This window comes from Larimichthys crocea, chromosome XI (genome assembly GCF_000972845.2).
Source record: "Larimichthys crocea isolate SSNF chromosome XI, L_crocea_2.0, whole genome shotgun sequence".
NCBI lineage: Eukaryota > Metazoa > Chordata > Actinopteri > Sciaenidae > Larimichthys > Larimichthys crocea.
Genome location: NC_040021.1, coordinates 8,173,388 through 8,187,488, shown reverse-complemented (window position 1 = coordinate 8,187,488; position 14,101 = coordinate 8,173,388). Strand labels below are relative to the sequence as shown.

The 14,101-nt window shown below is 43.0% G+C and overlaps 1 protein-coding gene across 2 annotated transcripts in view; it reads left to right on the top strand.

Moving 5' to 3' along the window:
- eva1aa (eva-1 homolog A, regulator of programmed cell death a) overlaps window positions 1-14,101 on the top strand; it is a 118,921-nt gene that overhangs the window by 65,929 nt on the left and 38,891 nt on the right. For both annotated transcript variants that reach the window (XM_027284432.1, XM_010741024.3), the window contains exons 2-4: window positions 2,034-2,257; window positions 3,825-3,948; window positions 5,781-5,933. In XM_027284432.1, the coding sequence (XP_027140233.1) occupies window positions 2,034-2,257; window positions 3,825-3,948; window positions 5,781-5,933 (501 nt within the window). The remainder of the gene's footprint in view (window positions 1-2,033; window positions 2,258-3,824; window positions 3,949-5,780; window positions 5,934-14,101) is intronic.

Here is a 14,101-nt window from a genome sequence, read left to right as displayed (position 1 = left end):
GTGTGAGCTGGTGGGGATTACTGTGGAGAGGTGGAAACGGGTGAAGCCCACAACAACAACTGAAAGAAAGAATCCAAATTGGTGACGGCATAAGTGCAGTTTCTAAATCACACGGGGGGGATAATGTGTTGCAATGCGTTAAATTGGGTCATACGCCATCATATTAAGTTGTATAAAGAGAAAAACAAACTTCTGCATATATCACAACTTATTTGAGGGTTACAGTTTTTTTTTTTTAATGCAGCGATTGAATGAATAAATACAGGTAATGGAAGCAGGTGTCTGGGTCATGTATATAAATCCGAGCTGTTATGTAAAGACAGCTGCTGCGGTTGGCTTCTCGTCCTGATAATTTGGTCTGTGGCATGTAAATAATCTCTAAATAAACTTAAAATAGGATTACTTGTGCACCTGCTCTACATTTTTCACAACCCAGCCACAGGTGGAAACCTGTTACTGGGAGGAATGGTGGTTTAATAAGCATCCCTATTTAGAGTGAGTCTGACCTTTCGAAGCCTGAGAATGTCTCTTGTTTCCCTTCCTCCTTTTAACTGTGGCCATGGTGATAAGGGGACAATGTGTGTGTTTTGTGCGTATCCGTGCACGTGTGCATGTGTGTGTGTGTACGTGCATGCGCGCTAATGTGTGTATTAGGGAACACTGTTTATTTCCTCTTCCCGACCAAACACTAACCAAATACAGGTAATTGAATCACAGTGGGTCCACTTTGTGAGCGTGCGTGAGCATGTGTGTGTGTTTACCTCTCTGTAAATGTGTTTGCAGAGCACTTAAAGGGAAGCCTGAACTCGCTTTGGAGGTTGTTCTCAGTCGTCAGGAAAAAAAAGTAGCATTTTTAGATGTTTTTATCACGCCATCGTGCCTTAATCAGGCTTGCTTTGAATGGAACAATCAGAAATGGGAGAAGCTAAGACTAAAAGCGGTGTGTTTTTATCTCCTCTGCAGCAGATAAGTCCGGAAAGACAATATATGACAGTGGCCAGCAGATCAGCTCCCTCCCTTGCTGCTTTTTCCTGCTGTCCTCTTCACAGGCTGGAATGTTAATGGCGGCTTTTGTGATGGGTTCAGTTATCCCGTGTGACTGACAGGCTGACTGGCAGCTCTTAAAGACTCCTAATGGGAAAGTAGAGTTAGAGCCGAGAGACTTCAGTGTTTTAAAAGAATGAGAGCTTTTATTTGATTCGAAGCGGCCCCCAAGGTTAAATGAAAGTTCACGCGGTGCTTGTTCCATTAAATGGTTTATGTAATGTTTCTATTCACAGTCTTGATACCAGCTGGTTGTTTGATGCAAGTTACTGGCGAGCAAATGGCATGCTAATAGAAACTGAGCCTGGAGAGTGACACATAAAAGCTTTGAGAAAGAGAAGTCTCGGTAGGTGTATCAGCAGTTCATCAAACTGCCAGAACCACAATTGTCTTTGGTATATATAGCCTCAAAATGCTGCCAGAGCTCTGTTTTAACTCTGTCCAGGGGGTTATGTGTGAACCGTATCCTTGTATAAAAAGTCTAATAACGTCAGGGTTTAAAAATCATCCCTTGCAGATATTGTTTTTAATATCAAACACCAGAGTATGTTCTGCAGCCATGACCGGAGGGCTGACGCTTACAGCTAAATAAGTTAAAGCTTTACCCCTCTTTCTGCGGTATTCTTGTCCTGGAGGCATTTTTTAGATTTAAGCAGTGATCTGTCAGGGCTTGCTGATATGCGGCACTACCAAATATCCATGGAAACACTCCATTATTAAACAAAACAGATCTAAGAAGACTGTAACATGCTACCAACCCTCTCTGCATATGATAATAGCATGAAATGAGGGTTATAATAAAGCAAATCAGAGGTAGAAGGTTAATGTGCAGTGAAATGAAATTATGCAGCCTAAGGATGTAATAATACATGATAATGCAAATTAGGCTACGGCGCAGCAATATGCAATATCAAGAAATCTTCAATGTTTTTGTGCATGGATTTCAAACCGCCGAGGTAACAGCTGCTTTGGTTTTGCTTGTCTTCTAGGTTACTTGTCCAAAGTGTTGAGGAACTACACTGAGCAGGCCTGTGACGGAGACTTCTTGTCGGTTCGTTGCCCGCCCCGCACCACCATCACCGTCCAGTCGGCTTTCTACGGAAGGAGAGGTGCCTCTGACCCCCAGCAGTGCCCTCAGACCTACCAGGCCCTCTTCAGTTCGTATAACGCTCGGGAGGATGGTCGATATTGTTCTGTGTCCACTGCACTACAGGTATATAACTAAGCTCACACATTTCTGATTAGAAAATAATCAGGTTTTCCTTTTAGCCTCTGTACAGGTCTGTTAAATTCATCCCATGTCTCCCATAGAGATCCACTCTTCACACACATATACACCCTCACTTTAGGGCTGCAGATCCTCCTGAGATAAAGCGTCCCATAAAATTGGCTAAAGGTTATATATTTTTTTGGAAGACTACTGATTATGTAATGCTTTGTGAGGATGGTTTCCCATGACACAAAAGCGATTTCATGGGGTCTTTACCTTCTTCTACATCCTCTCCTAAATTGGGATGCGGTTGTATGGGAACCCCCCCAACTTTGCAGATACAAACACACACACACACACAAACACATCCTGTTCGGCATTCAATCTGTTGTTTGCTTTATTCTTAGTTTCCCTGCCTTCTAGCGTTGAACACTCTTCGTTACCATAATAGACAGGACAGCCATGAATGCACAGGCACAGAGAGTTCATTGTGCCGAAGTGAGAGAATGACTGACTGCTGCACCACCCACATTAATACAACCCTGAAGAATCTCTTTGTATCACCTGTTCACGACCCGTGCTTTGTTGGTGTTACAGTCTGTGTGTCTCTGTATAAAAAGGCTTATCTAAAGGGCTTATACCTGTTAATGTAATCATCATTTGGTAATTAATCATTTCATCAAATGTCCTTGAATAAATAAACAGACTGTTTCACTAATCCAAGTAATCCTTACGTTGCAAGTCTGGTAGCAGCATTCAGCAACCATGGTGGGATGTGAAGGTTGTCCCTTTTTCCAACATGCTCTGAGCATTTTGTTCCTTTAATGACACGTTATACAGAGATCTATGCATCCCTGCTTAATTTTAACTTAAAATTTTAGGCTGAATTGATTCTATATTTTTCTCCCAAGACCAAAACCAACAACGTGTTAGTGTATCTCTCAGTGTTTTATGACTTCCCAACCCTCGTCTGTGGGCGAGATGTAAATCTTTTTTTTTTTTTAAAGTCCAAAAGCATGCTGTAATTTTCAGTCACTCACACAAGGACTGAATAGTGCATTTGTTGGGGGGACTATTTTCAGCTACACGTTTGGTACTCCAGTGGCTATTTACAGAAGCAGTTTGTTTTGGTCTTTTCGGGACAAATTCTTTAAGTTTACACATGTATGTAGAGTGATATTCTGTATTTTCCCCTCTGCATTCCATGATCTATTGTAACAAATGCCTCTGCCTTCACGTTGAATTCGGGAAAGACTCTGAACAGCGAGTTGGATCTCTGTATTGTGTTGGAATGTGCTCACCTGTGTTACAGCCGGCTAAAGATGATGAAACTAGAGAAGCAAAAGGATGCCAGGAAATGAGTGGAGTGGAGCTTTCCAGAGATTTCTTTCTCCCATTCTCTTTATTCTCTTACCTGCTCTTCTCCTCCATATTCCCATGGCCATAAGCAGCCTGTTTGAAGTGGTTTTAGGTTTTGCCTGCTGCTGCTCTCACCATCGTTGGCTTATTGTCCTCCCTTTAAACCTCTCTTTGGTCTTCTCCCGCTCTCTGTCACTCTTTCCTTGTTTAGAAAATGCTGGATGAGTGCCAAGACAGAAGGAGCTGTCAAGTCCTTGTCAACAGCCGCGTGTTTGGGACAGACCAGTGTCCTGGCAGCAGTAAATACCTCATTGTCTGGTACAAATGCAGACCTAGTAAGTCCCTCATCGCCTCAAATCCTGACAGTGACACACATTTCTGTCCTACTAACAGTTTTTTTTTTTTTTGGTCTCTTTTCTTACACACCTTCACATTCAGTCTGAAATACACCAGGAGTGGAGTCACTTCATGTGCACTTGAAACGAAATGAATTATGACATATTTTTAACTGAAACTGAAAAAATAAAAGCATGTGAGTCTATAAGAGAAAAATTTACTGAAATAGCATCATGTGGTGATCCTGAGTTTACAGCAGCAGTCTTAGAAAACTAAGATAAATGTCATTCATTCATTCTTCTGCTTGTTATGTTGACTTTAAATGTATTTTATACCAAAGTATATGTTTCTTATATGTTTCTTTCTCTATTTTTCTTGTAAACAAATCCCATGAAAAGACAACACCCTACTTCTCAACTTTCCCAAAATATCTGTGGTTCCTGCCGAAGATGTAAATCTTAAAAAATGGTTCACAAATGTATACTTCCAAAAGTTCTTTAAACTCTTGGCACCGTAGACTGGAGTAATTAGGGTATTTGTTAGGGACTATTTTCAGCCGTGGATTAATACATATTGGATGTGCTAGTGAGTATTTAAGTCACCAGGGTGTTGTATGTAGAATTAGCTCAAAAACGGTCTTTATTGCACAGGCAATACTTTTACTTTGACAATAAGGTTTAGGTGTAGGGTTTGGGTTAGGTTTATTGGCTGTATCTTTTAAATTGGCAAGAGTATTTCAGCTTACTTTATATTTGACCGACTACTATCTACAATCATCTACCTATTCTGTAAATTCTATACTGGATTAATCATCATAGTGTCTTTGTGAGTCTTAACTTCTTCTGCCATCCTCTCTCTTTGCGTTCCTCCCTTCCTTTATCCCTCTCTCTGTGAGCCAGGAAGCTAAGAGAGCATTACTCCAGAGGGGAGCCACAACAGTGGAGCAATCCCACCCAGATTCTAGCCTCCATTCATGGCTCAGTGCTGTGCTGAGCCGAGCCGCACTGAGCTGTGCAGCAGTTCACACTAGAGTGACCAGAAGTGGGCATTAATCCACTGATCCCCCTGCCCTCCCTACTTTTTCTTTCTCCACCGGACCCCGGGGCCAATCAACAGCCCTTTGTTCACTGTCACTTAACCAATGACTTCTCAGGGAGAAAAGAGAAAGGCCGCATGGGGTGTTAGTGAGGTGCAACGGGCAGGTGTCACTGCCTCTGAAAGGAGAGGTGGATGGAGGATAGAGGAAGTGAAGGAGAAAGGGAGGGGGGGTGAAGCGAACAAGAGTGAATCCATCACCAAGAGATATTAGGAAGAAGTCCTACCCTTTTTTCTTTGCTCTCATCCTTCGCTCTTCTTTCTGCATTCCTGTTCCACTCCCCACATAGACGTAGAAACGGCTGCTGTTGTGTTTTTTTCCGCTGGCCAGTGGAGCTGCTCTGGCTGTCACAGGTCACTGTGGCTGGATGTGTGTGAGGAATGCCTCTGCATGGCTCTACATGTCCACTGAGCAACTCTACTTCTGTTTCTGCCTGTTTACACTCCTTTTGTCTGGGCCTAGCACGGAAAACATGCTCATTAAAAGCTGCTCTCGAGAGGTTTGATCGAATAAAGAAGATTTAAAGATTTGCACCTAAAAGTGTAAAATAATTTAATGTTTTATTGACAAGGCAAGACATTATTAAGTTAATTAATTACTAAACTCAGCCTTATTTATTCTATTTTGTACAGCTATTGTAGATCTACATGCATCACCCTGTATTTCAGTGTCTTATCTGTCCTTTTGCTTTTGTTTTCTCTGTAACATCTTGTATCCTCTCTCTCTCCCTTTCAGACGAGTATAAGAGTAAGGTGGTCTGTGAGGAGGAGAGGATGAGGCTAAGCTGCAAACGGGGTATGCAGATCGCTGTTTACTCTGCCATGTTTGGCCGGACTCAACAGGGCACCCTGGAGTGTCCCCTGCACCACAGGGGGGCACCGACAGTAGGTGAGGCACCTTGGCACTCTCACACTGGGCGTGGTTGAGATAGTTGAGTGGATGAGGGTGCTGAATTTCTATCCAAAGATCAAAGAGATCCTATCAGATCCAAGCTGCTGTTTTGTAGTGATCTGATCATCCCTTGAGGGTGACAAGGGGTGATAATCATATTTAAAATCAACACCCTTTTCATAGCATCAGTTTGGGGGGGGGTCAGTCTCTTACATGAAGACACAAGCTGGGAATGCAAATCAAGTCCTCTTGCGTTTGCAGGATGTTAAAACGAGTCTTCTTGTCCTGCTAATGCTCACATACATATTAATGATATGAGAGAGTGGAGCTTAAGGTCGCTGTTGGCTTTGATTTATTCTTCTTGAGAAGATCTGTCTGATCAGGCGTCATTACGCGTCCATTATTAATGAGTTTTGCACGTCAGCACTCGAACGGCATAAAAAGAACTACAAACACCGCCAGCTCATAACTTCTTTAGAGTTGCCGTTGACTCGGGTGATATGATGCTGTTGTGGTTTGTAACATTTTATAATTCCTATACATCTTCTTTGCCTCGGAGGCTTTTAGAGCAAACACTGTCCTGCCACACCCGTCCTTGATGTCAACTTCACACTGTTCCAAGCGGAGATTAATGCTTCATAATTTCACTTTCAGAAACATATCAGCATTTCTTCATTTTGTTAGCAAAGCACGCTGAGATATTTAAAACCACGACTCGAGCTCAGGTAGACGCACACAAACACACATTGCCAGGGGAATTGGGGTGGAATGTAGATCAGGTGTCTTTGTCATCCAAAGCTCAGAGTTTGGCCCGTAGAAAAGGGACAGTATTGAGTTCCCTCCAAGTATGTGCATGTGTGTGTGTGCATGTGTGAGTGCATGGGATATCCAGATGTACCTTTGCTCTTGTTTAGGGGAATGTTAATGACTCTAAGCTTGGATCCATGACAAGTATTAGTATAACCAAAGCTACTGTGGTGGCCCCGGCCTCTCTGCTGGCCAGCTCATTTATTTTGCTTTAGCCTGCGCTGCCATTGTTTCGTTAATGTATAGAAGGAAATAGACACTGAGGTTTGCGCTTGTAAATAAGTAGCCCGAGCAGGTGTAAGTTAACTGCCTGTGTATGTTTAATGTCGTAAAGGGACAATGCGCTACAGACGTGCCCTGTGTTCCTCCTTTATGACAGAGGTGACAGGACGGGGTCGAAAGGCTGACACAGGCGTCAGTCAGCGGGTAATCAGAGCCAGATATAAAGAACGGCATTGTGTGAGTGTGTATTCATCTGTGTGTGTGTGTGTGTGTGTGTGTGTTATTGTATTCTCTATAAGCATCGAGGGCTTTGCTTTGAAGCAGTGGACTCAGCCAGTGCGCATGCATGCAGATGGACCAGGAATGTGCGACAGGTAGGTGAAGCGGGTGAGACAGGGCTGGCCTGATATCTGGTTTCAGACTCCGGATTAAATACAGTAGCTGAGTTCCCCCAGCATTGATGGAAAATGGACTCTACTGTTACAGTTGTACAAAAGCCAGATTAGAGCAGAGGAGCCGTGATGTTTACCGTCAAATCACGTGTTAACCTTGTGTGCGTTTACATCAAGTGGACACTCAGACGTACACAAACGTCTACTTGTTTTCTGTTCAACTAATATACAGCATACTTTTCTGTCTCTATACCGCACACACACACACACACACTCATGTGTATACACACTTTCAACCACCCACAAACACCTCCTCAGGCTGTTCCAGACAGTCTAGTGATGCCCTAGTGGGATTTCCCCTGTCAGCTCCGTCTTTCATGTGGCTCCCATGTCACCCGGAGGAGGAAGTGAGGGTGTGCTGAGTGACAGCTCAGACACACACCGTTAATTATTTTTAAAAGCGTTTTCCCCTCACGTCCGAGGCGGTGCTGCGCCTCGCACGTGTGTGTGTGTGCATGTGTGTGCGTGTGTGTTTGTGGCTCTGCACGTCTAAATAATCTCGGGCTTTGGCAGTCTCATTATGTGGAAGTTTGTTTTGTGCCCATTTTGAATTTATGTCTCTTTAAATGTGTGTTTGATTGTGCCAGGAAGGTAGGTTCTAGTAATCTCCTAAACCGCACCGTCCTGGCAACCTCACCGCTGTCTGACGTGTGAGATCGACGGCTGAACTCACATGCACCTGCCCGGGTGAAACATGCATAGTGTCGGGTAGAAACACATTACAAGTTCCAACGGTGGAGAACAGGTTATAGATCATATATTTTTTTATTTTCCCTGCAAACAATGTCTTTACATCGTGTATTTTTAGTTTCATCTATAGGCCTGGGTTGCAACTCAACACCAACCACCTGCAGAACCGAGGTAGATGTTTTTTTTTGTAGCTTGTTGAAAACCGACCATCTTCTGTTAACTGTATTACGCTTGTGAAATGTGCTGTCTATTTGCCACCATAGAGAGACAACCTGGAAAAATACAACAGACCAAAACAAGTGCATACGCAGGCATGTGCATACAGAAGTAAGCCCTCTTTGATCTTGTCTGCTCCTTGGTTTTGGGATGGGGTGGGAGTGGTGTAGTTGGACAGGTCTTGGCGGCAATGGAGAATCCTCAAAGCAAAGGGGCCTGCTTTAGCCCTCCTCTCTCATCTGCCCCATTACCATCACACACACCTCTTGACATCTAAATAGCCCCCCATGCTTGGCATGCAGGGTCTCAGACTACTTTTTTTTTTTTTTTTGCGCTTTCACTTTTGAGTATGTACTTCAGACGAGGCCTACAACAGGATGTTTCAAAACTGTACACGGACTCGTTGGTCTCTCGTATGATCACGGCAGCTTTTAAAAAGCCGAGCGTGCACAGCTGCGGTTCAAATTTAACACTTGGCTTTTGGGAACCTGTTCCAGTTGTTCGGGTGCGAGCTGCTTCAGTGAAACTCTATCTGCATTTCTCTCTGACTTTGATGCATACAGAGCAGATAAGTAGCAGGATGTCAGTGTTGTTTAGGAATGCAGATTAGATTCAATTCTGTACAGTTCTGTGTGTTTAAACCTGTCCTGAAAGAGCTACTGTAGTCCGGATGCAGCGCTTCCTAAAAATCAGCAATCAAATTCTTGGTTCTCTGAAATTTGTATCTCCCAGCTTTATCCAACACGTTTTCCAGGGTAACAGTATCCACACTGATTGGAATTCAGATGTGGTGTTTGAATATATGAGGTAACGTGTTGTCAGTGATAGCACACATGTAGTGTTTGGGTATCAAGTGCCTCTGACTCTAGAAATAACCTGCTGTCAACTTACAACAAATCTGAAGATGTGTTTATGAGTTTAGCTGTGCAAGGACGTTTGTGCACGATCTGTTGGACACTGAGGAAAGACGCTTCAGGAAAAACATTGTTCTTTCATGCACTGGTGAATTTGAGAAATTGTGATTTTGCTTCTATAACAGAGTAGAGGAAAGAAAATACCCAAAATACACATTCAGGTGTTTATTTTACTAGACTTTGTCTATTTGTGTCTGTAGATTTCACCAAAACTTAGCGTTAGATAATGCCTTATTTGTATATTTAATTTAATTTCACACTTGCATACCCTACATCTATATTTATATTTATCCGTTTATACATGTATTATTCATAGCTTGATCTATATAACATTATATTCCTAAAAAAACATGACTTTTTAGTGAAATCATTTGCATAGTTAAACATAAAATTTCAGATACTTTTAACACAAAAAATAATTGTATTAAAGTAAGTGATCAGCGGGAGATGTTTTGTAATGATATCTCTTAGGTATTTGTTTTCAGCTGCAGTGACTAATACATAAATCCCCCGTGTTGGAGTAAAATGACATCTGCTGAAGGGAATAAAACATTTACAGAAAACGTGTGCGTGGGCGAGTGGTCTCAAATTCATTGATGGCTTACGCAGGAAGCACTTGGCATGCGCGTGTCCATTCATCCTATCACGGCATCTCAAAGTCATTTTTCTATTATACAAAGACTCTTAATCTTACCACAATGGCTCGAGCCTCCCAATGAAATGATACAGGTGAGTCAGAGCAGAAGAAGAGAAGAGGACTTTTGACAACTTTGTCCGCCCATTGTCTTGGAAAATTCCAGGGAAGGTGTGCGTGGGTGGAATACCTGCAGGATTGTTCGGGAGAGTTGCTGTGAGAATGTTCTGGGAAAGGTTTGTGCATCTGGATTTGTACGTGCTCAGAGCTGTGTTTTTTATATTAGGGACAAACACTGTAAGTGCTGTCCTATAAAGTTGTTTGACAGTCGACCAGCATATACTCACCCTGCGTTAGTCTTAATATAAGGGCTCTTTGACAAGTGTAACTCAACAGCAGCCGTCACAACAGCCACTATTTGATGATATTACCGTAACGCTACTGCTTCATAAAATTATGGCATCATGTTAGAATAATTCGGTGGAGGATTCATGGTGAGGACACAATCCAAGCAGAAAGCTAGATGTATGATGGATGAGTGATGCGTGAAAAGAGACAAGAAGATGTTAGCAACAGGCTTTTCAACCTTGAAGCGCTTTAGTAACTTCAAGAAGATGTGGGTGATCAACCGGGGGTCATCTTAAGAAAAGTTCTGCCTTTCTGTTCGTGGCCTGTCGCTCTGTGATCAGTCTTGATTAAGAATACGCGTCCAGGAAACTCCTCCTCATGACTGTGAACCTTCTCTTCTTGAACCACAGGCCCGTCCTTGTTGGACGTGAGGAGGGTGGAGGGTGGCTGCACAGGCTCGGAGGTGGTTGAGGGTTAAAGGTTAGAGGTATCAGGGGTTATTCGTGTGAGAGAGGGGACTGTTGTATGCTTGTCTGTCTGTGTTAAAGCCTCTAATGAGAGCCAGGGGCAGGTCAGACTCTGAGGAATGCTCTTTTAAACTGCATAGAAATACTATGTGTGTGTGTGTGTGCACATATAAGCTTGAAGAGCCAGTAGAGAAAGAATAAATGTGTGTGTGTCCCCATGCTCTTGTCTTTAGAAGGCTCTATCTGTCTTGGAAACCCCCCTCCCCACTCTCTCTCTCTCTTTCTGTGGCCCCACCCGTTCCTCCATGGTGGCCCCCCTGGTCTACTAATCACCCAGTCAGGGAATCAAAGCTGCAGCTAATGGGGGCCTGTCTGTCAGTGGGTTCCCTTGTCAGAGTGGAGAGTTTTCAGCGTGGCACACCAGCTCAAACGAGCCCTCTGGGGAGGAAAAGAGAGAGAGGAGGGGCAAATTAAAGCATCAGGCAGAGCAGGAGGTCACTGCGCCGTCGCATTCGCACATAGACGCTGATATATTCACATACGGATACATAATTTCACACAGGACCAATATTTTGATCGACATTTTGTCATCAAATTATCTGTGTTTCTACCTTTCTCTTGATTTGAAAATAGGCAGTTATATGTCATATATTTAAATTAGTCAAAAGCCTAAAAAATAGCCAGAAACTATTATTTTTATTCAACTTTTTTTAGCAAAAATGCCAAATATTTGATAGGTCCAGCTCGCAAATGTGAGTATTTGATGGTTTTTATCATATATGATAGTAAACAGAATATCATATCGAATAACGAACGAACGGCAAGCAATTTGAATACATCTCTAACACACGTTTTTCACCGTTTTCTGACATTTTATAGACAAAAAAAATCTTGATTGAAAATAATGAAATCAGCATGTTAGTTGCAGCCCTAATCTCATCAGTTTGTACACTCTCAGCTGATCGGGGGATGATCAGAGGTTGATCAGCTGAGCGGGATAATACAGTCTTCTTTGGTTCAGGTTGTATAATGCTTCTACTTCAGGATGCAGCACAGCATGTGATGCAAGGGCAGAGCTCCAGCTCTCTAGTCTTCTTGCTATCACAACATAGATACACTTAAACATTTAAGCTGTGGTTCTTTCACATGCAGGAACATCCATTCTATCTCACTTGAATGAACAACCATTCAATCATTCACATTTCTGCTACACATATTTTCACAGTGTTTTTTACCGTATTCTTTTATGATGGAAACAGATGCAGGCATGTTTCAGACATGTTTCTACTGCACATAGCAAACAAGAGAGGTGCGTCTGTATGGGGGAGCAGTATCGCTCTTCAGCTCAAGAATTTATTTGAAGAGTTTGTCGCAGATGAGCACAAATTTTCCCCATCAGTCGCCATCAGTGAATCCACGTGTTTTAAGCAACAGTGGGAACCTTTGAGGTGTCTGAGGAGCTATCCAGTTACACTCGCTGGTTCCCACAGGCTCCCACCTCACTACATCCTGGTTGGGAATTGTAGTGTGTCGACTCCAGCTGGGGAGTGTCCGGTTGCCCCTTCGAAACCGATTCATTCGGATTCAGCTTCTTCGACACACAATCTTTGATCTGGTTTCACCACACACTCAATCATTACCGGGAATCTAAGTGTGGCCTTGATTATGACTGCTGCGATCAAATAACACAGGATGCACAGTTGTGGATTCAATGTTGACACTGTGCATGACCACTGGATTGCCCTCTTTCACTTCCTAACTGGGACATTTGCCCTTTGACCTGAGTCATAATTTGTCGTGGCCTGTTGACGTGTGAGCAAAAGCCTTGACCGGCCTCTTCCCTCTACCTTTCTGATCTCTGTTTTTGGGGCCCACCAGGGGAGACAGTGCAAAAGCACAGTGTCCACTTTCAAAGGCTCATCTCCTTGTGTTGTTCTTCAAGGGTTAGATGGAGCGTGGGGGCCTGGCAGGCATCCATGTGGAACGCCGACCCATACACATTCCCACAAGACCCAGCAGGAAGCTCTTCCAACTTTATTAGTGCTCTCCGCACCTCGGTTGGTTGGTTTAGAGGTGTCAATGAAGTTCATGACTTCATTCGAGTTACACAACAACTGAAAGTAGTTCCACGTTGTCTTGTTGTCTTTAATTTGCTTAGTCTTATGATACCAGACGATCAGAGATCTGAGCACCAACATTTTCTAACAAGCGTACGCGCCTTACTTCAAGGACGTACCTTACCTTAGACAATCTTCCTCCCCCATCTTCCTTTAAAACAAACGTCTAAAAGGTGATATATACACCATGTCAGCCAGTCACGCCTTGTCTGGTCCGTCTGTTGCTGTCTTAACAAGAGAACTGAAATGATGGAGTGATTTATTGATTAGCTGATTGCTAGAAAATTGCTGCTTCTCAATGATTTTCTTTGTTTTATATGACACTGAACTGAATATCTTTGGCTTTAGCATTATATATTAGACAATAAGACAAAACATAGGCATGTGTATTTGGCTTTATGAGCTCTGAAAGGTTCGCTCTAAAGGTTGCGAGCACAGCAGGTCAACATATCATCTTCTGTAGTCGTGATATTAATGTGAGAAGGGAAGGAAGTGAGAGAGGAAAAGGGAAACAGAAGAGCTTCATCTGTCCGTGCAGGCTTCCCACAGGATGAGAGCCGCAGAAGAGAAGGTCTGAAGGAGCTGGCGGGTGCTTAGCGATGATGTATGAGAGCCACATCCATTACTCTGTCTGGTCTCCATACACAAACACTCACACTCACTCACACACACACACATGTTGGATCAGGTATCCCTCAGACAATGTGAGGCCCCAGTAAGGTTTCTGTATGTGGGTCTGATGTGGACAGAGGCTCCACCATGGGAGCTGAGAAAGCCTTTATAAGAGGGAGTGTGTGTGATGTCCCACTGGCCTGAATGCGTGTGTGTGCGTGTGTGCGTGCATGTGTGTGTGTCCATCTCTGTTGTAGCTGACAGAGACTCATGTTGTCCTTTGTGCCTGAAGTGCTACTTGTCCATCAAACACCCGATAGCAAGAGGCTGAACACGAACATTCAACATGTCATAAATAAGAATAATAAAGTTTCTGTACATAGACTCTGGTTCTGGTAGTACATTGTAATTGGATGAGAGCAGTGATATAAACTTGTAGTTAACAGATTGTCTCTGCTTTGGTTCTTGTGTCAAACATCTGGCTAGGAAAATTAACTGTTAAGGCTATCTCTGGCTCGGGTTAGGTTTTAGTAAAATAACATAGGAGCTTGCGGATAGATCAGAACTTCTAAAATCTTAATGAAAGGATGAAGTCAACGAGATTCATTTAAACCAAACAAAACATTTCTCGTCTCTAATTTTAAAAAACAGTATTTACATTTTTGCACGTTTCCTCTGACCTGTGC